The sequence below is a fragment of the Idiotropiscis lumnitzeri genome, chromosome 2 (assembly GCF_059441095.1).
Source record: "Idiotropiscis lumnitzeri isolate Australia: NSW breed Sydney's pygmy pipehorse chromosome 2, RoL_Ilum_1.0, whole genome shotgun sequence".
Taxonomy (NCBI): domain Eukaryota; kingdom Metazoa; phylum Chordata; class Actinopteri; order Syngnathiformes; family Syngnathidae; genus Idiotropiscis; species Idiotropiscis lumnitzeri.
The window spans coordinates 29,211,227-29,239,039 of NC_142392.1; the positions used below are offsets into that span (position 1 = coordinate 29,211,227).

Consider the following 27,813-nt stretch of genomic DNA (forward strand, 5'->3'; position numbering starts at 1 on the left):
TAGCGCTGCACCTCTGAGTGCGCACAAGGCAGAAAACTTGCGTTTACCAGTGACGTCTTCCATCTTGCGGATATTTAACGCAGAGTAACGCGCCAATAACTCGATGCTTGTTTTGAGCGTGCATCCTGTTGACAGATACGCTTCCTTATAAACACAGTTTGGTGCGCGACCGCTGTGTCGACACGGTTCCGGTAGTGGTCACGTGACTTTCTTAAAGCAGTACGCTCACCGACACGGGTTTTCCCTGGAAGCTCGGCGCACGCATAGACGCCTCAGTGTCGCTGGACCCATCACTAGTCCTCGGGAACCTTCACAAGACTCCTCCAGTTCCCCCTCACTCTTTGTCCATCCTTTGTCCCCACAATGTAAGATCTCGGACACGAGACAGTTTTCCGCACCGAGAAAACATGTTTCTTAAACGAGTTACGACCTAATAGCATTTATATAACTCCTTGAATAACACGATTCGGTTTTAGAGGGACCGGAGAACCCTTAATTTACACTTCCGTGCTATCCGCAGGGGAAACACAGTTTCCCGAAAAACCCAGTTTCTCAATGAGTTAAGGCCTAATTCCATTGATATAACTCCTTAGACTAGCACAATCCAGTCTATCACACCGTACTGGTCAACGGCGCGCGCCTAGTCCATCAGCGTGAAGTTGGCCCTCCATTTCTTGCAAAAATAGGGTGAAATAGTTAAGAGTGCATCTGTGCTCGTTTGTGCTGTTAAAATTTCCGTTTGTGCTGCTTTGGTTCCAGAGATATGACACTTTTTTATTTCGAGTGGTGACGTCACCCAGACCCCCACTTTCATCCAAATGAGTCGGGAATGGTGCCATTCGTTTGTGCTTCGTTTGTGCTTGTTTGTGCTGTTAAAAGTTTCGTTTGTGTTGCTCCGGTTCGATAGATATTACACGTTTTAATTCACGCGGTGACGTCACAAACACTAACGCTCCGGCGTCAGTCTATTTTGTTTTGGATGCTGTCGAACAAGGAGCTACGTATCGCGCTACCGCGTTCAGCTAATCACTTGAATCACTCATATTTGTTATTAATTCCAGGTTATAAACTAGTTCCTGGAATGAACCGATGTTTTGTATGTTTTTGCGCATTTTACATTCTTCATGATCCTGGAAAGCAACTGTTGCCGGACGAACTTCAGGTAAACATGTCACACTCACTGTTGTAGCTTTTTTTTGCTAGCATGCAATAATCTTAAAATCTTCCTGTTTTCACTGCTGTCCATTACTTTAAATTCGATCTTATTTCTTTTAATATGTTGTTCTGCTGCTCACGTGTTTATTTCATCAGTAGTCATTAAAGCTATGTGATTATTTCTTAAATTATAGCAGACGTGAGGCCTAAACATCCGTTGAACTATTTTGAAATAAAAACAACATAAACACACCCCTCGATGTAGCATTCCCTCATTTGAGAACAACTGAATTAATATAAAAACAGTCCATGCGTAATTGATGAGATCCTGCAGAGAAAGCTTTATATGTAAAAACAAACAGCAACAAACAAAACACCAAACTATTTACATTGCAACAATTAAGCAATCACTGCTTTGTGAAGAACAAAGCATGTGGGAAGATCTTTGTCTTTTCTGATGCTGCTTTCACTCCACTTTCCAGGTCATTGTACATCTCCCAGGCAAAAGCAGCCCTCCCACAGTATGCCACATAATGTCCAAGAGAATCCTGGGTCAAGCCTCTTTGAAATCCTATGACTGCTCTCAAAGTAAACATATTCTCTTGCAGCACCAGACTAGAGGGAATTTCAAGCAGGGCAAATTCTGTCCAACTCGTACCAAGGTCGGTGTCAATCCACAACCATTCTCCAAGACTGTAGCTGTGGGAAACATTCGCTGAACACAGAGCCTTTCCTGTACTGTTGTCTTGCTTTTTAAATGTAGATGGACACTGAGATGCATTTTGGATTGGTCGGAGGCAAGTAGAGTCAGGAAGGCTCAGTCCTTCTTCAGCAGCAGTCTGAAGATGAGTCATGCCACAGGTCTGCAGGACAGCAATGTTGGTACACACAAGCGGAACTTCCCTTATTACTTGAGTGCTTAGGCTGCAGTACGGTGAGGAACATTGTTTTTTCAAGTATACACTTGGAAGATTCCTCATAGCTCTCTCAATCACTGTCGAGATGTGGCATTGTGCATCTATTTGGAGAGCACCAGAGGTTAGGTGGACAGGCTTGAATATTTCTTTCAGGAGTTCTGCCCTCTTGGAATACACGTGTTGTGTCACACCTCGTGTTGCGATGGTTTTTACCAAGTGGAGGAATGGATTGTCACAGGTCTTGCTGCTTACAGCCTTTTCAAATGAAAAGCTGTCACAATAAGAGCAAGAAAGACTGAAACACGACATCAAATGCACAAATGTTGAGCACAGCGACTTTCAATTTGGAAAGTTTAACAGGCTGTTGTTGGTTTCCATTTTTCAACAATTGCACCTTGACTTTTTTACGTTCCATGGATGAATCCACATGCAGCCACTCAGGACAAGGAGAGAGATATGAACTCATCTTCCTTTTTTGGGTGGAACTTCTAAGCCTCTCCAGTTCTCAACTTCGGTAATATGAAGATTGTTTGCAGCAGCATCAGATTCATCACCAAGGTCAGCATCCTTTTTTAAAATTTTTTCCCCCGCTCTGGGTAGTAGAGACATCGTCAGGTCGTAAGACAGTCGTAGCATCACCTACATCAGCCTTTTCTGTTTTTTGTTTTGCAGCAGAAATCCGCATATTTCCCTCAATGAAGGCAAGATGACGGGCAACAAACCGGTCGACACGAATGGGAAGGCTTTCATGCTTGAAAAGCCCATTTTTTATGTTTTTGAACTCTGCTTCAACAGCTGCCGAACTTGCAGTGATGGTGGTGCTTCGGAAGAGAGGGACCATTACTCCTGTCCAGAGTGGTAAGTAACTTCCCAGTCTGATGATGTGGGGAATAATCTCAGGGAGGAAGTGGATGTTATCTCCGTCTCCCTCAGCCATGGCAAGTGACCTGCTCTCCTCGCATAATTCAGTCACCCACTGTCGAGCATTAGTGTGGCTCTGTTGATTGCAAATTGATCTGAAGATTGCACCTCAAAGAAACTGATTTCTTTTTTCCATTTTTGGACCCAGCAGCCCAAATTAACCCAGGAGCCATTAAAATACCTTCAGCACTGGAAACAAATAAAAACAATGTTGGTCATCATTATCGGCACCCTATTTGGCTCGACGGGTTCCTGTGCCTGAACCTCTGTGTCTGGCATGCTGATACAGTCTTCTTGTGCAATTTGTGTTTTTAGATATTTCTTCCGCTTTTCTGATGGGAGAGGGGTTCCAGAACTGTCATTACCTTCGGACTCACTCAGTGCCACAATAGTGATGGCACCTAGAAGTTCTGTTGAATGTTCCACACATTGTGACTTTAGTAGTTGTGCTAATGATCTCACATAAAAATCTTTAACACAATGTCTTTTATTTTTCAGGCAGTCCCACTGGCAGATCATTTTGATGCAATGTGCAACATCTACCCTGACAAAGCATGGCGGCAGGTTTGCATGCTGATTCCCAAGTAAGACTTTAAAGCACTCATTAATGTAGCTCTTCAAATCGGGATGTGGGGTAAAAGCTTTGACCAGAGATCCAAGAATTGCGAGAGAGAAATCACTTACAGCTTCTTTTGGGACCGGTGCACCTGCATGTATCCATTCTTTTAGCCACCCTGTGATAGCGCTAACATCATGCTTAGCATCAAAGCATACAGTTGGATGAGGTTTTTTTGACAATGTCTTGTACACATGCATTTGTGTTTGACTCCAGTAATGACAGAAGAATTTGTCAAGTCCAATGTCTTTGATGCTCCCACTGTGAGGTGTACTGTACTTTAACAGCTGCAACGACAAAATTGGATTTTTATCACCTAATGCCGACTCATTTCTCCCTTGTTTTGCCTTGCACAGGGTGGCCAAATTTGGGAGGTGGCTTGGCTCAGGATCTCCGAAGTCCATTAGTGTTGTTGCCTGCGGTGCCCGCCATACATGTGGTTCCATCCTGCCCTCAACAAGTTCCTTGGCTATCTTCACATGCAACTGCCCAGACAGGAATCACTTTGAGCTGCCAGTGTAATGAGAGTCATCAATGTTCTTGATGTAAACAGTTGAGCATCATTGGACCGTCGAGTTCAGGCTCTCTGTCGCAATTGATGTCAAGATGGCCATGACATTCCCTGCAGTGTCCTCTAATTTCAATATACAGTGGAACCTCGGTTCTCGACCATAATCCGTTCCAGAACCCTGTTCGAAAAGCGAATTGTTCGAACACCGAAACCATTCCTTTGCTGCTTGCACTGACTTTCTTTGGTGGCATGATTAGGGGATAAAACACTTCGTACACCTATATAAAATGCGAGAGCAAAACGCAGCACGTCCGCACGCGACAACAGTTGATCACGAAGAGAGCAAGAGAGCGATCTACACCCGTACGCCGCTCAGCATCCCACCCTCGCGTACGCACTCACGCGTCATACCGGCGTTCGAACTCCGATGTTTGTTCGAACTGCAAAGCAAGAATTTCTCTATTTTTTTGTTCGGACTCCGATTTGTTCGAACTCAGAGTCGTTCGAGAACCGAGGTTCCACTGTAATTATTTGTGACTAATGGATAGACTCGACCGAGTTGTGTGCTGTGTGGGCAGCGTGGGTTCAGTTTCCACTCAGTGACGGTGTCTATGTCCGTCCTGTGACTAGCTGGCAACCAGCTTAGGGTGTTGTGCGCTTTTCGCCCGTAGTCAGCTGGGATAGGCTCCAGCACCCTCCCGCGACCCTGTACAGGATAAGCGGTGTGGATAATGACATGACATTAATGATAGCCTAATCATTCAATTGTTGCACCTTTTCTTGCCTGATGATGACCGTTTTATTGCGTGCTACTTTTCAAACGTGTAACTATGCACTCTTGTATTTATTCTTCCACCTTCCCCCTGTGTTTTCCATCAGGTAAGCTGTGACCTTTCCTGTCTTTGTCACTCCATACACTGGCAAGTACCGCGGGCAGTCCTAGCCTGGCGGAAAGGGGCAGTACTCGTAAACTGTGCTGCTTCTGGAGACCCCATGGCTCCGGGCCCACCATCTCCCTCTGCGAGCAACCGAAAGCTCACACTGGTGGAGTTGATTTTATAATCCCTGTTGATCTTGCTGGTTTCGGGGCTGCAACCAACAACGGGTCAGAGGGTCTACACCAACACATGAGCTGTCCACATACCAGGAGGTCGGGAGGAAGCAGAACAAATTGCCATTAAACAAGGGTTCCTCAACTACGGACATGTAAGTTCAACAACTCTGCTCTTAGTGTTCTGGTTTGCACAGGTGAAGGGTAAAAAACACAACTCGGTCGAGTCGAGTGTACCACTACACCTTCAGTGACCGCTATAATTAATCTGGAATCAAATATTAAGTATTTTGATAATCGGTTAATCATTGAGAGACACTACTTAAAATTCAAATTGCCCAAGTCCTGACTTCAGCCTCTCGAAAGTTAATTTTCTCTGATTTGTGACTCAGAATAAGACGGGCAAACACCGGCATTTACTTTGGAAAACAATGATAAACATTTCTGACTATTTTCTGCCATGTTACTATAGTCACAAAGTGAATCATTTACAATGCATGGAAAAAGTGGGACTATTTTACAGTTCATGCTCAGTGTCTAGAAAGTCAGCCTGGACCATTTGACTGACCTACGGTCAAAAGTCACGGCGCAAACTGTGAAATTAATGCCAATACCACATGATCGATGGCCAGCGTGTTAAAAACAATGGTAATATTATCGTGCATCACTGGTAAATAATACATTGTGAAATTCAAGACACGCACCCAACAACCCGAGAGATATTTTTCAAATAATCAAAATACAGAAAATGAGAATGAGGTTTATTTGCGAAAATGCGGCTATCTTTTATGTTACCTGTTTTCCTTTTAAAAAAGAATTAAACACGCCAAGACAAACAAAAATGAATATGAACAAATTCCTGCCATCTTTTTTGTTAATATATCACAGTCATGTCTCCTACAAAAGAAACAAAAAACAAAGGAAGAGAATAAGCATATTATTGTTATTGTTTTAATAGTTTGCTGAAGTCTCGCTGCCAAAGATGTTAACAGTAGCTATTAGTCAGAATTTTGTCAGGATAATAAATCATCAAGTCAAATTAAAAAAAAAAAGAAAAGTAGATTAAGGATGAAAAAGACTGTCAAATCGGTGTCAAGTCATATCTGCAGCAAAACTTACTCGACTTTGCTAACATTACAAAAATTGCTACATTTCTTATCGGATTCGTAAAATATTTACCTTTTCAAAGAAGTAGATAAACACCATTCCATTCTGTGTATCTGACATCGACTTACTGAAAACACAATATATCAGCGTAAGAGTATGCAAGCATAAATGGTATGAAACAAATTTTGGTGTTTTCCACTAAACATAAAGCACCACCCGAGAGCTATTAAGTCCGGTGTTTTACTGACAGTTCAGAAGAACGAGGCTTTTATTATTTCTTAAATGATGTTTACGCAGTCTTTATCACTTAATGTCTCATTTCTTAAATAATGTACACAATCCCTCGTACTAAATACGAGAATGCGCTCTGAAAGGAGCTCTTAAGATTTTACATCAAAATATAAAGCAGCATAATTTATGTTATTTTTCTAAATCATTCAACCTTAATTTATTTACCGAACAATGCTTCTGTTTTATGATGGACTCGTAGTCCGGCACCAGTGCATTTCCATATTGGCAGATTTCTTTTTCTATCTCTCTTCAATATTATTTTCAGGTTTTGGGGCCGTTTGTGCTGGCGGCAGCCGTCTTTACTTTTGACCACCTGCGGGCACGATGACAATAAATTCTAAATAGCGATGGTACGCGATACAGTGAACGCTTAATGATACTTGTTAACTCTGGAAACTCTCTGTCTTTAACTATTTCATCCTGGCTGGCCGACTTTTGCGGTAATTTATTTGTTACCAAGTGCAATTTTATTACTCTGTGGGGCAAGCTTCAAAGCAGAGACTTCCCTTTAAACCTTTCTGTGCTCCTATTTTCGTAGGTGTATGCATCTTGCGATGATAAAAAAATCCTTGACTTTATGACGCGTCACTTTTTGACCCATTTTCTCCCTCGCAGCTAAATGAAGGCGATCTGCACCTCCAAAACTGGCTGGTTGAATGGGATCGTAGTACAATTTTTTCAACCAACGTTTAACGCTCATGACGGTTTATGATTTAGTGACAAACGTCACATTGTTATTTGTCTAAACACACAGACGCAAAAGCCTCTTTTTTTAAAACATCCATTTTTTATTGAAAGAAAAATCAAAAATATGACAAGGTTCAGTATGGTTACACATGATAAGGATTCTCTAAGTCGTAAAAAGTCTATAGGTCAGGGTTAAAACAGATGGATTAACATTTGATTCTAACAGATCTTCAAACATCTTCAATTCGTGCGCGAGATCCACAGGTTGTTGATGACGGAGACGGTATCTTATCACATCGTTAAACAGCGTGAGTATGGTAAGTACATGTCCTACACTTATCTCATTTTCCAAAATATTTTGAAACGTGTCGATCGAACCCGAGCGACTCAAAAATATGACATGTTGCACAAACGAATCCCAAGGCTCCTGAAAAATTGTCAAAGACATGGCACGCACTTTTTGCATAAACAATAAAAAATTTTCAATGAAAGGGTCTTTATCATCGGGGTTATATGTAATTGTTCTATTTATTATATCTGCCCACCCTTGGCTTCTATAGCCAAAAATCGATAATTTTCTCAACACATTACCCATTTTTAATCAAAGTTATTATTTTCTATCAGATATTCTTCGAAAACATCAAGTTGATCACGGTATATCATAAGACATACGTTCTCATCCAATGCAAGGCGGTCGGGTAAGTTCTTTACGAGCGCTAACTCCACCATTAAGATCTCTGCAACTCGCTTGACTGTTTCTTTATCCGTTTTTACAGAACACAAATCTAACAAGTAGTGAATACAGGGTAAAAACTTATCGCAAAGGATTGGCATGATGCGCTCATATTGCTGTCTTAGATAATAATTATGCCCTAAGTATTTATAGCTATGCAAACAACCCCGTTTTTTGTGATACTTTATCAAAAAGCGTCTGACCATGTAAAGAATCGCCGCTTTAACAACTATTACGACATCCATATCAACCCATCCCTTAGGAGGATCAACCCATGACATATGTTGTACATCATCCTCGGAAATAGGTGCAGGTGCTGGGTCAGGGTCGTTGACGGTCTGAACCTTAGAGGGCTCAAGCGAACGGTTTGAGAACTCTTGTTCGGACCAACTAGGTACTCGTACCTCCTTGATTTGTGGAGATTCAGCCTGGTCGGACCAACTGGGCTGTTGTACCTTCGCATTTTGTGAAGATTCTGCCGACGAGGTGGGGGTCATCGGAGGTGTCGACGGCGGCGTCGGTGAAACGGGACGGCTCCACCCTGAATATGATGGCTCGCCAGTGTTGTACGAGGCTACAACAGGGGTTGGTAAGATTCCCGTACCGCCCACCGATAAAGAGTATGATGGTCCTGCCTGGTCCTCGTCTGTTTTTGTAGGGGTTCCATCCTGGTCTACATTTGTACAGGCGTCATCCTGCTCCATGTTTGCAGTTGTCAGGGTTTCTACTTCAACCATAGTCATGTCATGGTCGCATGTAGGTTCATCCACACCGCTATCTGCAGTACAAAGATACCATGATTAAATATTATATAGCTATATAGTTAAAGATTAATTGCAACGTTTACCTGAAGAGATTTCTGCAATGTTGTTAGAAACCTGATCAGGTGCAACGATGGTTGTCACCCTTCTCGGTGTGATGTCCATGACCATGCGGCGTCTTGTTCTGAGCGTCTTCATTTTTAGAGTAGGTCTGGCTCTTCAGCCGGAAAAATTGGTTTGTCTGTGCAGAGCGTGACTTGGGCTTTGGCTGTATTGAGACTGGGGTCGGGATATGATAGTAGGGGATGTGCTTATTTTTGACAGAAGCGTGATTCTGGGGGGCGGGCGGTGTTGTTTATGCTTACACACACGACCACAACTTGGTGGTCGTCTGTCTGTCCAACTATAGATAAGAAATACGTGAAAACATGTTGAAGCTTGTTGCAAAGATGACTTGGGGATGTCTACAGACAAGATGATGCTCCTCCTTGAAAGGAAAAATAATTGGTAAAACGACCTTAATGATATCTTAGCTTAGCTGCTATTTCTTAACCTAAACGCATGTTGTTTCTTAGCTGTATTCTATTTTCTTAACCTAAATGTATATTGTTTCTTAACCTAACTACATACTATTTCTTAGCTGTATGCTGTTTCTTAGCTGCATGTTATTTATTTTATATATATATATATACTATAATAATTATAATATTCTAATATCTAATATTTCTTTGCTTACCTGTATAAACTACAAACATGGGGGTTGCCTAGCTGTGTGCTCTTTTCTTAACCTAGCTGTATTCTATTTCTTAACCTGGCTGGTTGCTATTTTACTCAGCGTATGGACTACAAATAAGGACTACAAACATGGGGGCTGCCGGCAGTAGGAAGGATGTGACGTACAGGGAAATAGGAGGGTGCGAGGGGCGGGAGCGGTGGAGACATCACCCTTCATTTTTCTCGTCCGTAGCGGGATAAATGACGGCGTTTGACTGTCCAAATGTAGCCAACAAATACATGTCCAGACATGCAAACATGACTAGGCAGATTTTACAAAAAGGCAAGGGGTCTGACGACCGGATGTCGACAGTTGCCTGCCACTCACTATCTTTTGAAACACCTTGAGGCTGCTGCAGGCTTGGAGGGTGTCTATGGCCGGCGTCTTGCCCGGACAACCCCCCAAGCCTGCACAATACCATGTTTAAACTTATGTTGCTGGGAATATGTCCAGACATGTTTGCAAAAAGGGCAAATATCAACCGAATAAACATATTATTCAAAGGTAATAACAACGCCTGCTCTTCTCAACTCATATTATTTCACTCGTTTAATTTAATTTTATGCATCTACATTATTTAATTAGATATAGCTCATTTCATTGGATGCTTTATATACTTCAGATATTAAAATATGGATGACCTATATCCCCCGAATAAACATCTTATTCAAAGGTAAAAACAACGCCTGCTCTTTTCAACCCATGTTATTTCACTTATTTCATTTGGTTTTATTTATTTAAATAGCTCATTTCATTGGATGCTTTATATACTTCAGATATTAAAATATGAATGACATAAGTACAGTTTGGGAGGGGGACACACACACGCAGGGAACACATTGTTTTTAACATAAGAAGCATACAGTTTGGGAGGGGGGCTTGGCCCACACGCACGTAGGGGACACATTGTTTTTACTACTGAGGGCAATCAGGGGAGGGGGGCTTGGCCCACACACACACCCACGCCTGGGGTCGGGTTAAATGGCGTGGTTCGATTGGCCAAATGTAGCCAACAGATACATGTCCAGACAAGTAAACATGACTCGGCAGATTTTACAAAAAGGTAAGAAGGAGGAGGGTGGTCGCCCGGATGCCCACGGTTGCCCACCGATCGACAGGATGTCGCCACTCACTATCTTTTGAAACACCTTGAGGCTGCTGCAGGCTTGGAGGGTGTCTATGGCCGGCATCTTGCCCGGACAACCCCCCAAGCCTGTACAATACCATGTTTAAACTTATGTCGCTGGGAATATGTCCAGACATGTTTGCAAAAAGGGCAAATATCAACCGAATAAACATATCATTCAAAGGTAATAACAACGCCTGCTCTTCTCAACTCATATTATTTCACTCGTTTAATTTAATTTTATACATCTACATTATTTAATCAGATATAGCTCATTTCATTGGATACTTTATATACTTCAGATATTAAAATATGGATGACCTATATCCACCGAATAAACATCTTATTCAAAGGTAAAAACAACGCCTGCTCTTTTCAACTCATATTATTTCACTTATTTCATTTGGTTTTATTTATTTAAATAGAACATTGCATTGGATGCTTTATATACTTCAGATATTAAAATATGAATAACATAAGTACAGTTTGGGTTGGGGACGCACGCACGCAGGGAACACATTGTTTTTAACATAAGAAGCATACAGTTTGGGAGGGGGGCTTGGCCCACACACACACACACACACACACACACACACAACGTCATCACAATGACAAAAAGCGTAATTCTGTAGGCGGGGCCCACTTCGACAAAAGCGTAATTCTGTAGGCGTGGTATTAAACCTTCAAGGGCAGGGAATATGTAAATATTTTGAAATAGGTGGCTGGAGATTGGATAGTTTTAACACAGGGGCGGGGATAGCGGCCATTTTGGACAAAAGCGTAATTCTGTAGGCGGGGACAAGGAGACAAAAGCGTAATTCTGTAGGCGGGGACAAGGAGACAAAAGCGTAATTCTGTAGGCGGGGCTATGACGTCATCAAAATTTAAAAAAGCGTAATTCTATTATCTCTGTGGTTCCTTGCTGCCTTCCGGAGAGGCAGCCGAGCAAGGCTGGATTGGTGATGGAAAAGAACTGGTTCGAAAAAGATTTTTTCTCGTCACATGCTGATATCAAAAGAAGTCTCCCCAAAATCGTGCGAGCCCCCTCTCAGACATTCCCTTCTTATAGGGAATGCCCAAATTGGATATGAATATCTAATTATCCCTTGTTGCATATGCATTCCCATCACGCTAGTCTTTGGGATTTCCCTCCAAAAGTCCCCCAGAGGGAGAGCAGATGCGTCTCCCCGTTGATACGACCAGTCTACTCGTGACCACCTTAAATTACTTCCATACCCTGGAAGGTCACTGACCTGGCGAGAGAATTGCCCCCACCATAAACAATGCTCAGGCCTATTTTCTCTCAGGGCAGTATCTGGTTACATCGGAACTTCAGAACCAAGACTGGTCACTTCTGTGAGCTCCAGTCCCTTCATAGTTTCATAAAGAGAATTACTTCCCATATCTAAATTAGGCCATTTAAAAATACACAACTTTTTTTTATTTATTTCAATGTATATTTAAGCTTGCTTATGTAATAATACAATATTTATTCAATTGTTTTAGTATGTAAAATTATCAACAATTTAAACCTTTTTATTTCACACTTGAATATTTCTTAACATATTTGTTCTTTTGAATTTGGATGCAATTTAAATTATTCCATCCATCCAGCCATTTTCTGCCGCTCATCCAGGGTCGGGTTATTGAATTAATTTTTTAGTATTTTTTATAATTCAATATTTATTTCAAGATCAGGACTCTTCTCAATTAGTTCAATATTTATAAAATGTTTCTATATTTGTTATTAATTGAATTAGGTCTGTATATGGTTGCCAATTTTAGAATGTCCCTATTTCATTAAATAAATAATCCAATGTATAAAAAATATAATATAGCATGAAAAAAAATGGTATATTTGACAAAATGATAGTTTTTCCGAAGTGAGATTCTGCTTAGCAACAAACCCCAAACGCTTGATAGAGCTCAACCTAGAAAGTGTTTTTAGCAAGTCAGAAATTTATTCAGAAAGTGTAATATTAAATGTATGTGAGGGAATATTTGAAGAGTTTGAGTTTTGTTCAATGGACCATTCATATACGAGCCAGCCAAACACAGCGAGAAAACCAGCGCTGACTCCAGTCGCCATCAAGTTGCCAACTCCTGACATACCAAAACCTTTGAGAGAAACTGAGACTATTCGCGTTTCTCTTTCTTGTTCTTTTTATAGTTCAACTTCTAGTTCAGTTTTTCACCTTTTCACGGCCTATTGAAGGCCAGTTGAGCAAGTGGAACAAGTGATTTTATTGATGATTGTGGAAGGCACCGATTTCATAAGCACCGTTTCTTCTCACACCTTTTCCATTAAGTACGATTAAAAAGACAACTGAAAAGCATAATGTTAACAAATGTTATTCCAGGCACAGGCAATTAATTTTATTTACATGTTTGATGTTAACACACAAAAAATATCATCATCACTCAGACACAATGGTTCTTCTGGCACGGATCACATTGGCTTAATGTCAATAAAAAAAGCTTTTCAAAATTAAATTCATCATATTTTATCCAAAATCATATTTACATCTTACCACAAAGAGTCAGTTCCTTGAGTTTTTTGTTGTCTTTTTTTTAAGCTTCAAGGATCGCTGCAATTCTCACCAGCACAATTGTCTCTCAGCACCCTCTTTAGAAAAGAATTTTTTAGCACAAACGCTGCAACTGAATGGCTTTTCTCCACTGTGTGTTCTTGTGTGGCTTCGTAAATGCGACTTTCGAGAGAACCTCTTGGCACAAACTGAGCAGGAAAAAGGTTTTTCTCCACTGTGTGTTCTTGTGTGTCCTTTTAAAGACCGCTTTGAAGTTAATGAGTCAGTGTGACATGCCCTTTCACCTTTGGCTTGCCCATCATCATCATCATCATCATCATTAGCATCATCATCATTGTCATGAGCGTCTGATAATGTGTCCTCGTTATGTGCTTGTGATGGCCCCCAGTGGTCTTCATCAACTTCTGTTGTCACGTGATGACTTGAGCTGCTGCTTGCAGGCTCCGCCCCTCTGTTGTCCTGACTCTCATCCTTGTTTTCATCTTCAGTCTTTATAGGGACAACGTTCACTGGTGACTTGTTGATCTCCTCCTCCTCCTCCTTTTTGATGTGAGTCAAGTCTGGCTCCTCTTTCACAGAACGGAGATCGTTTTCATTGACGTCTGTGGGACACAAATAGACAAATTTGGTTTGGTCAAGTCAAACCTCAGGCGGTGACTTTGTCTTATATTGTTTCTACCGTGCTACCTTGACTTGTGCCTGCCGCACACGGAGCAATGCGTGCGACCCCAACTTGGACCGGACCATGGGGGCATTTCACAAAATTACGTCCTACAATGTAAACCTCCCTTTAGCAGCACAACTGTGATAAACGAGCATTTAAAAAGGAAGCACGTTGCGGCTGATGCCCGATTTCATTCCTGACATAGTCACAGACGTTTCTGGAAGCGAGCTGAAGTTAGCACACACAGGCTTTTGTGTGCGTCTGATGGAACACCTGTTGTGGGACCCTAACTTATTGATGGGGACCACTGGGGGCCATCGCAACATAATGTCATTGATAGAATAGAAATCCTTCAAGCGAAATATGTTTACAAGTATTTCTTTTTGCATTAAGAGATAGAACTAAATATTCCTGGGCTTGTTGGTAGAAAAGGAGGTTGTGACGTTCTCCCTTTTTAAGCCCATCGTAAGCCAAAGAGATATATATTCAGTGGAACCTCGGTTCTCGACCATAATCTGTTCCAGAACCCTGTTCGAGAACCGATTTGTTCGAACACCGAATCAAATGCAATAGTTATACGCACTACTTTTCTTTTTTCGCTAGTAGCAGCTTTGTTGCTTGCACTGACCTTCTTAGGAGGCATGATTAGGGGCTAAAACACTTCCCAGCACGTAGCACGCGACAACAATTGGTCAATTGGCTGCTCAGCATCCCACCCTCGCGTGCGCACTCACGCGTTATACCGGCGTTCGAACTCCGATGTTTGTTCGAACTGCGAAGCAAGAATTTCTCTATTTTTTTTGTTCGAACTCCAATTAGTTCGACCTCAGAGTCGTTCGAGAACCGAGGTTCCACTGTATATATATATTTTTTTTTAAGCATTTTTGAAGGTGTGCCGCTACTTCGCGGATTTTCAGTTTTCACGGGTGTCAGGTTTAAAAAGGTCCTGACGCCTTCTTAGACTGAATTAAAATACAGAGAACCAGAGGAATAACCAGGGAAGGTTTTGTCTTTTCTCCATCGCGGATGGGAGGAGAAGCCAGGAAGTGAAGTAGACGTCTTGCCAGTTCACTCTCCCGCACTCTCACTGACTTCTTCGCCCATCCCTTTGGACTTTTATTCAGAGGAAAACGAAACTTATGGAAAGTGAAACTCAGGAAAACGAAACTTAACTTAGGCAAGTGTGTGTGTGCCAAAACAATGAGTGGCTGTGTGTGCATGTGCTGAAGCAATAATGTGAGTGTCTGTGTGTGTGTGTGCAATTATTAGTGATACAAATAGTGCCTAAAAACATGATTATGAATACACAAAATTGGTGACATATCCTAACAGCGGGTGGTCTCGGTCCCCATTAACCGCGATAACCGGGTTTTTACTGTCCTTCCAACTGACTCCTTCCGCGACTCGCACACTCCCCTTCTCTTCTGGTCAAGTGCGCAATCTCCCTTCTTCAAGTGCACACTCTCTCACGTCATCAATCGGGATTGCGCGAGACATCCCGCGACCGACAAAATAAGCACATTGTCCATTACATGCGCCACACCAATCAAAGGTAAGCAGTATTAACAATACAGCAGAATGTCAAACGATGCACAATTATTAATCATATAACTGTGTATATCATAAAGCCATCACAATTAACATTAGTTCGGAAAATATCCCCTTCTTAATCACAACTCAAAGGGATGATTCTATAAACATGCGAACCTTCAGAACACCCATGAACACGTCAACTATAATTTAGCTCTTCTTTTTTAACTAACTAATACAGTGATTCTCAAATAGTGGGGCGCGGTGCGATGCTAAGGGGGGCGCATGAATTGATGACAGTGCTCCACACAGCCAGCAGCTAATCATATCACAGCGGGGCGTGTCCTATTTTTCCACTTTTGTGCTGAACAGACTGCAGTTTTCACCCAGGAAATCCATTCAGCACGACATTAAAAAACGACAACGCCGTTCATTCTTCTCGTCTAACAAAAAGAAGCACACGAGTTATCGCTAAGCAGAGATCAAGTGCGGATTTGTTGAGATTGGCGTTTGAAAATGTGTGAAAGAACGACACCCAAGTACAAAGATAAGATAAGATAAGTTGTCCTTTATTAGTCCCACAATGGGGAAATTTGAGGTGTTACAGGAGTAAAGATATAGATCACACAGAGTCGGCGGCGTAATGTAGCCGTTAATGTATAACATTAGCAGCAGACATTCATAAAAATGCATGCAAATATACACAGTATAAACGTATCTAGTGTAAGGAAACACTCCTAATGTCTGTCCATTATACAGAGGGGGAAAACACTGTAATGATAAAAACTACTGAATGATTGGAAATACTGCAATGATAAAAATATTGCAATGATAAAAGTACTGTAATGGTAAAAGTACTGCAATGATAAAGTATACTGTAATGGTAAAAGTACTGTAATAGTAAAAGTACTGCAATGATAGAAAAATACTGCAATGATAAAAGTGATAAAAGTACTGCAATTATAAAAGTACTGTAATAGTGAACATCCTGCAATGGTAGAAATACTGCAGAGATAGAAGTACAGTAATAAGAATACTGTAAAGGTAAACAAAATACATCATTGGTCAATATTAAAGTACCCCTTGGGTGAAAGTGCAGTAGCGGTTTATATTGCATCCTAGGACTGCACAATTGCACTAATGCCCGCCCGTTTGTAGGCCTGACCCAATGTTCATGTTAAAAAGTCTGACAGCAGTCGGCAGGAAGGAGCGGTGAAATCTCTCTTTGGTACAGCGAGGGTGTAAAAGTCTATCACTGAAGGAGCTGTGGAGTGTTCTCAGAGTGTCATTGAGTGGGTGGGCTGGTTTGTCCAGCATTGATGACAGTTTTGCCGTCATCCTTCTGCCCCCCACTGAGTCCACAGAGTCCACGGAGCAGCCCAGGACAGAGCTGGCCCTCCTCACTAGTTTGTCCAGTCTCTTTTTGTCCCGGCCCGAGATGCCTCCTGCCCAGGAGACCACTCCATAGAAGATGACTGAGGAAACCACAGAGTCATAGAAGTTTCTGAGGAGTGTTCCCCGAACGCCAAAGGACCTCAGCCTCCTGAGTAGGAAGAGTCTGCTCTGACCCTTCCTCCAGCTTGTCTCCCAATAAGGCGGGCTGTATGGTGTTGAAAGCACTTGAGAAATCAAAGAACATGATCCTCACCGTGCCCCCCGCCTTCTCCAGGTGGGAGAATGAAGTGTGGAGCAGGTAGATGATGGCATCATCCACACTGATGCCAGGCTGGTATGCAAACTGGAGTGGGTCCATTAAGGAGCTGACCAGGGGGCGCAGATGGACAAAGAGGAACTTTGTGGAATAAAAGAAGAGAACGAGCAACATCTTCAACTGCTGGGCGAAATTTGCAAGCAGCCTCGTGTTGTGCTGCACCAGTGATTCTCAAATAGTAGCGCGCGGTGCGATGCTGAGGGGGGCACGTGGGACCCTGGCGAACATGCTTTTTTGCATGGTTTTGGGACCGAAAAAGGCGATCTCAGGCAATGCGAGTTTGAGCTCGTCAAAGCTGTTTGTGCCCCGAGTTCACGCAGTACTGGTTTAAAAAAAAAAAAAAACGTGTCGCCCTGTCACGCAGTACTGATTAACAAAAACAAAAAGCGTCGCCCCGTCGCTCGTTGACCCGGAAGTGATTTCTTTCGCCGCTCCTTAAATGCCCCGCGCCAAGCTATCTTGCGCAGCAGCAGAGCGAGCAAGGAGGCGCTAAGCGCGCTAATCGCTAAAATGAATTGCTTCGATGGACGCTCGACTTTTAAAAGAAGTCTGACTTGAACTGCGTTCGGGCGGAGAGCCAGCAGCTATGAACAGAAATGTTGTATTGCAACCATTACGTATCCAAACAAAATAAGACGATGGCTACGTGAGGAAATGGCTGACGTCATCAAAACGAAGCGGTTTGACGTCAGATTGTAAACATAAAAAAAAATGTCTAGTCAACATATTCAAACATGTGCTTTATGTTATTTATATAGAATTTTTGTTTGAAATCCCCCTGGCTCTTTTTGTCTTTTCTAGCTTATCTATGTATTAATAACTGTTTGGTTTGTTCATGTTAATAAAGTTCAGAAAAACTAAACAAAAACGTATAGTAAATATTTATCATCCAGTCAATATTCGCACCACAGAGTGCTGAGTTTCGAGATCCTCACAATAGTCGTTCTCAAAATGATATTTTTTTGATCAATTTATCTTTGTTAAGGGATATTTTATTGACAATCTAACATTAATATACAAAGAACATGTACATGAGTACGAAATGTAAAAATATTGTGGTGGGGGGAGCTAATTTATTTTCTTCTTGGTAGGGGGGACGTGACAGGAAATAATTGAGAACCACTGAACTAATATAACCCCGTTTTCCTCAACCAATGAGTCAGTATTCTTTGAAGTGGATTATCCACAGACTAAAAATTTGTAATTTAATTCATAATCTAATTTAATCCATCACAACATGATAATTCATCATATTCCTGTCATTTCCTTCTCAAAATGTCGTTCCATTAATTGAATTACCGTAGTACATCCGTCGCCAAACTGAAGTATGGAACATTATTATTTTTTTTTCGTTTTACATAACCTTTAACCTTTCATGTTCTGTTTCAACAAAATTGTATCTCTTATCAGTTTCCCTGTTTCATGAGTTGCTGCCGGGGGCACAAAGGAGGAGTTCAGAGAGGAATTTCACCCTCGGGGGCAATCCCAAACTTTTGTTTGCAGGACATTGTAACACTCTGGGCTGGTTTATTGTTCTTCTTATTGCAATTTTACTGCATTCAGTCTTCCTCGAGACTGAATATGTTCTAGTGTTTGCCAAATAGTTAATCCTAGTTTCTCACTTTAGCTTTTCACAGTCAATGTATGAACTTTTTAACTGCACGATCACTTCATTGAGGTCTAATTATCAATTGTTTACCATAGTCAGACTTTTGCCGTCAAAGAGACCTGTTCCTTAACCATATGTTCACGTTTTCATCACTCAGGGCGTTTCCGTGTTGACAAATCACATTCCACGGAACATGCATTCATTCTTTTATGATCTTAGATTTCTCCATTTAAATCACCCCTTCTTGCAATGAAGATTAATTTCACCCCAATGATTATGTAGCCAATTATCTTTCTCATTCTAATTTTGCTTTAGTTATTATCCAAAATTTTAAACATTTTTTATGCTGCATCTTTCAATGCACACTAGGACGCACACGCGTTAGTTGAACTGAGAAAACGGAATATTAATGCAATCACATAAAAGAAAAAGAAAAAAGGGAAAGGTGTCCCCTCTCTCCGGCCTTCCCTTCTTATAGGGAATGGCCACACCTGACATGAATATTGAAGGTTTGTATTTCGATTGCTGGCATTATTTTAAACACTTACGGGACAGAAGGTCAATTATTTAATTTAGCAGGTTCATATTTACTGAATATGTTCAACATTGATTGAACAAAAAGCATTTATCAAATGAAAGTAGAAGTACAGTGCATAGATCAGATTGACTGGGATTGTAGTCATGGTGTTTACTGATGCATTCATATGCTAAATTGATATGACATAGATTAAATGTAAGACCTCAAAATTGCACACAGAGTATTTTCATGACCCACACTCTCATTCAGAACAAACAGATTCAGTCTGCTCAGGTCAAACTGATGACAAACCAGATAGCACTTCGTGGACAAATACGACAAAACACATTCTCCACATAGGCCATAGAAGATTCAAACATATCAAGTTGGGCAGGGGAGGACGTCACCGGGACGCTATCAAGAACACTCCAAAAACATAATCTGATCTGGGAATACATAGACCACACAATCTGTACACTGACGAGATTACAGGGGAATGTGAGCAGGAGAGACGGAGAGACTGCCTGAGAAGGTCAGCCTTGGACGTGGAACGTGGACCGGGGGAGGGAGCAAGGACGACCGATTCAACCTACATGACCCTTGACATAGAAAACCTATAAAATGTGAGGCTGGGCTGAGATCAGCGCGACATTTTTCGATTGTACTCAAGACGAGTAGTTTCTCGTCAGATTAAGAAAAAGCCGCCCAGATATCTGTCTTTGTACTATTTCCTGAACTCCAGAAATCGAAGAAACTAAATTTCGGAACTCTAATCAGTTGTTGTTGAGTCTTTATTTGACCCTATTCTTCTCGAGTACAAAAAACGAACACGCATTGGAGTAAGTTTGGCTTTTAAGATTAATTTACTAAATGTTTCTCAATTCCTTCCGTAAGGAATTGCTTGAACAAGATATAAAAATTAGAACATGTAAAATGTTAAATAATCAGTTCAAATTTTATACTGGGAAAAACACGGATTTTACCCCCCACTATTGGTTATTCTTTGGCATTTATTTTCTGCACTGATTTCATTTGGCATAAACAAATGTTCAGCAAACCGGCAAGTAAAAGGCAATATTTAAAAATAAAACGGCAATAACCTTGAACACATTTCCCCAAACAACTTAATGTTGTGATGCATATTTTTAACGATAGAAAGTCGTTCATTACAAAGCAAATGCGAGTAAGACGTGTACAAACCTGCTTTGTGGAGCACAACACGAAGCTGCTTGCAACCTTCGCCCAGCAATTGAAGATGTTGCTCGTTCTCTTCTTTTATTCCACAAAGTTCCTCTTTGTACTTGGGTGTCGTTCTTTCACACATTTTCAAACGCCAATCTCAACAAATCCTCACTTGATCTCTGCTTGGCGATAACTCGTGTGCTTCTCTTTGTTCGACGAGACGAATTAAAGATGGCGTCGTTTTTTCCTTCGAGAAAATGGCAGTCTGTTCGTCACGAAAACGGAAGAACAGGACACACCCCGCTGTGATATGATTGGCTGCTGGCTATGTGGAGCACTGTCATCAACTCACCAACAGATGTCGCCACTTGCGATGCAAATCATTGTTATCTTCTTCGAAACATAGAAAAAACCCCAAGATTTAAACCGTATGCGTATGAGCAAACATTTTAGTTCCCAAATATGAACTTGAGAGATTTATTGAATTTTACTTTTGTTGCTGGTTTTGTTAAAACATCTGGCACCATGTTGTTGGTTGGACAGTATTCCAAATGTATTTTCCTATTATTCACAGTTGACATGATAAAGTGATACTTTATGTCAACATGTTTGCGCCTTTGCCTTTTTACAGGGTTTTTCGCCAGCGACTTGGTTGGGTATTTTAAATTCACTGTTTTATTATCTAAATGTTAAGAGTGTTAAAAATGATTTCAGTGTTTATAACTTAACTAACTTAAATATTTCATTATTCGTTTCAGTATTCATTAAACTACGTGATTATTTATTTCTAGATTCATTGAACTATTTTAGTAATAATTTAGTATTCAATGTTTAATCATTACTGTCGTTACTTTATAAATATTCGTGTCACTATTTTGTTCAGAATCAGAATCAGAATCAGAAATCCCTTTATTGTCATTGTACTCAAGTGTGCAACGAGATTAGAGAGCTCCCCTCTCCAGTGCAATACAACAATAATTCAGATAAATATATAAATTAGATAAATAAGAGAATAGTTAGTGCAATGGAAAATAATACTGAATAGGGTATATAAAAACACACCACGTTGCTGTTCTGCAAAGTGCGGGTGGTCGTGTGTGTGTGTGCGTGAGTTTAGAATGGAGATGGCTCTTGGGAAGAAATTGTTTCTCTGTCTATTGGTCCTTGATTTGATGCACCTGTAGCGCCTGCCAGAGGGCATTCGGTCGAACAGGTGTGAGTTTGGGTGGGTATTGTCTTTGACGATTGTTCTGTTACGTAAAAGTTTTTTGTTTCTGTGTGTCGGTGTTCTGAGACAGTTTGAACATATTCAAATGCCTTTGGTGCTCTCTAGAGGAAATTACGGGTAACTACAACTAATGTGCCTTTTTTTACAATGCGGAAGTGACGTGCCGTATTGCAAATAGACGACGACGACGCACGACGACGCACGTTTCTCTGCCGTCCTAAGAGATCGCACATATCTTTATTTCGAGGTTGCATCGCCGGTGCGTATAATTCATTTGTGTTTAAAAGCGGAATTGTATGGTTTGATGTATATTTGCCGGCTGTAATTTTCAAATGGCCCGTAGCAGTGTTGTTTGTAGCTTGCTACTCACGAACATGAGAGTGGTTAAGATGGTGTCTAGGATGCTTATATACAGCATAATGTGATGTACAATTTGTTTATACATTTTGTAATTGTATTTCATTTCTGATTTTCACAGTTTTACCCTTTTGAGTATCAGTAAACCTGCTTTGACAACAGCCACGTCTGCAGAGTCATTGATATAAGAAAGGTGTTCCTCGCTATAACGGCACACAGACATTATATTCATGCAGCCCGAGTGAACCACAGCATTGTTGCAAGTTCGGTCGGAGAAACGAAACCTCCCACTGCTGGAGCAGGTAAGGCTTCTCGGGGCATAGGCGGAAGTGACGTAAGAGCTGACTCGCCAATGTGGCGTTAATTTAGTTATTTTGTTAAAAAGAAATCACAACCGAATTATAATATTATTTGAAATATATATCAAAATAGAAGAGCCTGCGGTAAAAGCAAACACAGAGGCAAAGAAATAAATTTGAAAAATACGTGTTTAAATCATGACGTCATAAGCAAGCGCGCAGCTTCCGAAGGACCTCGACCACATCCACCGACCCGTCCACACCGGAACAAAAAATCCCACCGCTAAATTCTTCTGATTTAGTGTGGAACTGACTGTAATTTTCTCAAAGGATGTCCGGTGCTACTCTAAAGGACTACGACATAATTCATTAAGTCTTTGTGTCCCGATAACCTCATCTTCGCGCGTTGATGCTTTTCGTCGTAGTTAGCTTAGCTTGTTAGCTAGCTAGCCGCTAACGAAAAGAGGCACATGACTCATCGCCAAGCAGAGATCAAGTGTGGATTTTTTGGAATTATCATTTGAAAATGTGTGCAAGAACGACACCCAAGTACGAAGAGGAACTTTGTGGAATAAAAGAAGAGAACGAGCAACATCTTCAACTGCTGGGTGAAGGTTGCAACCAGCCTCGTGTTGTGCCACTCAAAGCAGGTTTGTCCACGTCTTACTCTCATTTGCTTTGTAAAGAACGACTTTCTATCATTAAAAATGTGCATCACAACATTAAGTTGTTTGGGGAAATCGTCCAAGGTTATTGCCGCCTTATTTTTAAATACTGCCTTTTACTTGCAGGTCTGCTGAACATTTATTTTTGCCAAATGAAATCAGTGCAGAAAATAAATGCCAAAGAATAACCAATAGTGGGGGTGAACTCCGTGTTTTTTCCCAGTTTAACATTTGAACTGATTGTTTCACATTTTACATTTTCTGGGTTTTATATCTTGTTCAAGCAATTCCTTACGGAAGGAATTCTGCCTGACTCTAAAAAATCTGCACACTGGGGCGAAAACATCAATGGCGGTTGATCAATTTTAGTGGATAAAACAAAATATTAAGTTGTTTTTTTTTTTAAATCAAGTACGTATCGGTCTTTTTTATTTATGAACTTTGTACTGGCTTCGTCGGGTGAGAGTCAATGAACCTCGGGTGGCCCTGCACAGTTTTGTGCACATGTGCGTAGTTTAACCCCATCCAAACATTTAAAATACATTGAATGCATCCACCCAGGGTTGCACGGATCTCATCGGTGAACAAGCGCATGCTGCAAGGAATGCATCTGCATCTTTGGCTTACTATGGGCTTAAAAAGGGAGTACGTCACAAACCCCTTTTCCACCAACAAGTCCAGGAACCTTTAGTTCCTGGTAATAAAGTTCCTGTGGCCCAGGTGGTTTGCATCTCCCCCACAACTCAAAGTTCTTGAGAATTTATCCAAATGACAATGATGACGGAACAATGGGAGGTGTTGTGTTACTTTGTTACTCATTACTGACACCCTATGGCTGTTATACATCATTGCGGTTACAAAATAATTCAGTGAACTCATAATATTTTGGTGTATCTTCGTCGAATTTGAATACATATTGGATAACTTTAAAATATACAGTCATTATTCAAATATGTCAACATGAAAGTGAGAGTGAAAGTGTTGTTGCTTAATGCTTATGTGTAAGAACTTTTACTCTTCAAACGTAATTTTGTTTTAAAATTTATTTCAAAACAGAAATTTTATAAAAATAAAAAGGGTAATGTCGGAACTTACTCGCAGGATAAATGTCATTTTGGGTAAAAAAAAAACAAACGTAAATCATACAATAAATAGCGACTCTGATGCCAGGGCCCCTTTAATTCTTTTAGGGATCCAGAATATAATGGAAGCAAAAAGTACCCACGATGAAACTATCCATAAATGCAAAATGAAATACTTGAAAACATATTTCGCTTGAAGGATTCCTATTTTATCAATGACATTATGCTGCGATGGCCCCCATCAATAAGTTAGGGTCCAGCAACAGGTGTTCCATCAGACGCACACAATAGCCTGTGTGTGCTAACTTCAGCTCGCTTCCAGAAACGTCTGTGACCATGTCAGGAATGAAATCGGGCATCAAAAGGGAGGTTTACATCGTAGGACGTAATTTTGTGAAATGCCCCCATGGTCCGGTCCAAGTTGGGGTCGCACGCATTGCTCCGTGTGCGGCGGGCACAAGTCAAGGTAGCACGGTAGAAACAATATAAGACAAAGTCGCCGCCTGAGCTTTGACTTGACCAAACCAAATTTGTCTTTTTGTGTCCTGCAGACGTCAGACAAAATGATCTCTGTTCTGTGAAAGAGGAGCCAGACTTGACTCACATCAAAAAGGAGGAGGAGGAGGAGGAGATCAACAAGTCACCAGTGAACGTTGTCCCTTTTAAGACTGAAGATGAAAACAAGGATGAGAGTCAGGACAACAGAGGGGCGGAGCCTGCAAGCAGCAGCTCAAGTCATCACATGACAACAGAAGGTGATGAAGACCACTGGGGGCCATCACAAGTACATAATGAGGACACATTATCAGATGCCCATGACAATGATGATGATACTAATGATGATTATGATGATGATGGGCAAGCCAAAGGTGAAAGGGCATGTCACACTGACTCATTCACTTCAAAGCTGTCTTTAAAAGGGCACAGAAAAACACACAGTGGTGAAAAACCTTTTTCCTGCTCAGTTTGTGGCAAAAGCTTCTCTCGAAAGTCTTATTTAGTAAGGCACACAAGAACGCACAGTGGAGAAAAACCTTTTTCTTGCTCAGTTTGTGGTAAAAGCTTCTCTCAAAATTCAAGTTTAACATACCACAAAAGAATACACACTGGAGAAAAACCATTTTCCTGCTTGGTTTGTGGCAAAAGCTTCTCTCGGAAGTCTCATTTAGTAAGGCACACAGGAACGCACAGTGGAGAAAAACCTTTTTCCTGCTCAGTTTGTGGCAAGAGTTTCTCTCAAAAGTTTCAATTAAAAATCCACACAAGAAGACACAGTGTTGAAAAATCTTTTTCCTGCTCAGTTTGTGGAAAATGCTTCTCTCAAAATTCAAGTTTAACAAGTCACACAAGAACACACACTGGAGAAAAACCTTTTTCATGCTCAGTTTGTGGAAAAAGCTTCTCTCAAAAGTCGCATTTAACAAGCCACGCAAGAAAGCACAGTGGAGAAAAACCTTTTTCCTGCTCAGTTTGTGGCAAAAGCTTTAATGTAAAGTCATTTTTAACAAATCACACAAGAACACACACTGGAGAAAAACCTTTTTCATGCTCAGTTTGTGGAAAAAGCTTCTCTCAAAAGACACATTTAACAAGCCACGCAAGAACACACAGTGGAGAAAAACCTTTTTCCTGCTCAGTTTGTGGCAAGAGTTTCTCTCGAAGGTCTCATTTAATAATTCACTCAAGAACACACACTGGAGAAAACCCTTTTTCTTGCTCAGTTTGTGGCAAAAGCTTTTCTTTTAAGTGGAATTTAAAAACACATACTCGATTACACACTGGAGAAAACCCTTTTTCATGCTCAGTTTGTGGAAAATGCTTCTCTCGAAAGGCAAGTTTAACAGAACACATAAGAAATCACAGTGGAGAACACCCTTTTTCCTGCTCAGTTTGTGGCAAGAGTTGCTCTCGAAAGTCTGATTTAATAAATCACACAAGATCACACACTGGAGAAAAACCATTTTCCTGTTTGGTTTGTGGTAAAAGCTTTTCTCTAAAATCATATTTAACAAGTCACACAAGAACACACAGTGGTGAAAAACCTTTTTCCTGCTCAGTTTGTGGGAAATGCTTCTCTGAAAAGTCACATTTACGATACCACACAAGAACGCACAGTGGAGACAAGCCATTCAGTTGCAGCGTTTGTGCTAAAAAATTCTTTTCTAAAACGGGTGCTGAGAGACACAATTGTGCTGGCGAGAATTGCAGCAATCCTTGGAGCTTAAAAAATGGACAAAAAAAAAAACTGAAGGAACTGACTCTTTGTGGTAAGATGTAAATGTGATTTTGAAAAATGTAATTTTGCAAAGCTCTTTTATTGACATTCAGCCAATGGGATGAGTGCCAGAATAACCAATGTGTCTGAGTGATGATTTTTTTTTGTGTTTACATAAAACATGTAAATAAAATTAATTGCCTTTGCCTGGAATAACATTTTTTAACATTATGCTTTTCAGTTGTCTTTTTAATCGTACCTAATGGAAAAGGTGTGAGAAGAAGCGGTGCTTATGAAATCGTTGCCTTCCACAATCATCAATAAAATCACTTGTTCAACTTGCTCAACTGGCCTTCATTACGCTATGTGAAAAGGTGAAAAACTGAACTAGAAGTTGAACGATAAAAAAAACCAGACCGAGAAACGCAAATCGTCTCAGTTTCTCTCAAAGGTTTTGGAATGTCAGGACTTGGCAATCGGATGGCGACTGGAGTCAGCGCTGGTTTTCTCGCTGTGTTTGGCTGGCTCGTATATGTATGGTCCATTGAACATAACTCAAACTCTTCAAATATCCCCTCAGATATATTTAATATTTCGCTTTCTGAATAAATTTCTGACGAGCTAAAACCACCTTCTAGGTTGAGCTCTATCAAGCATTTGGGGTTTGTTGCTAAGCAGAATCTCACTTCGGAAAAACTTAAATCATTTGTCAAATATACCAAATATTTTTTTTCATGCTATATTATATTTTTTATACATTGGATTAGATATATAATGAAATAGGGAAATATTAAAATTGGAAACCACATACAAACTTAATTCAATTAATAACAAATATAGAAACATTTTATAAATATTGAACTCATTGAGAAGAGTCCTGATCTTGAAATAAATTTTGAATTGTAAAAAATACTAAAAAAATTAATTCAATAACCCGACCCTGGATGAGCGGCAGAAAATGGCTGGATGGATGGAATAATTTAAATTGCATCCAAATTCAAATGAACAAATATGTTAAGAAATATTCAAGTGTGAAATAAAAAGGTTTAAATTGTTGATAATTTTACATATTAAAATAATTTAATCAATATTGTATTATTACAGAAGCAAGCTTAAATATGAATTGAAATAAATGAAAAAAAAAAGTCGTGTATTTTTAAATGGCCTAATATAGATATGGGAAGTAATTCTCTTTTTATGAAACTATGAAGGGACTGGAGCTCACAGAAGTGACCAGTCTTGGTTCTGAAGTTCCGATGTAACCAGATACTGCCCTGAGAGAAAATAGGCCTGAGCATTGTTTATGGTGGGGGCAATTCTCTCGCCAGGTCAGTGACCTTCCAGGGTATGGAAGTAATTTAAGGTGGTCACTCGTAGACTGGTCGTATCAACGGGGAGACGCATCTGTTCTCCCTCTGGGGGACTTTTGGACGGAAATCCCGAAGACTAGCGGGATGGGAATTGCATATGCAACAAGGGAAAATTAGATATTCATGTCCTATTTGGGCATTCCCTATAAGAAGGGAATGTCTGAGAGGGGGCTTGCACGTTTTT

The 27,813-nt window shown here is 40.7% G+C and overlaps 2 protein-coding genes and 1 pseudogene across 2 annotated transcripts in view; 2 read left to right on the forward strand and 1 right to left on the reverse strand.

Moving 5' to 3' along the window:
• The window catches only part of LOC148342241 (uncharacterized), a 230,223-nt gene that overhangs the window by 39,121 nt on the left and 163,289 nt on the right, over positions 1-27,813 (reverse strand). The gene's annotated exons all lie outside the window — the stretch shown is intronic.
• LOC148342245 (uncharacterized) lies at positions 1,521-5,372 on the forward strand (annotated as a pseudogene).
• Positions 21,851-26,384, forward strand: LOC148342246 (uncharacterized). Its single transcript, XM_088285464.1, has 5 exons — positions 21,851-21,900; positions 22,120-22,300; positions 22,835-22,947; positions 24,596-25,932; positions 26,373-26,384. The coding sequence occupies exons 4-5, from the start codon at positions 24,787-24,789 to the stop codon at positions 26,382-26,384; spliced, it is 1,158 nt and encodes a 385-aa protein (XP_088141590.1). The 5' UTR covers positions 21,851-21,900; positions 22,120-22,300; positions 22,835-22,947; positions 24,596-24,786.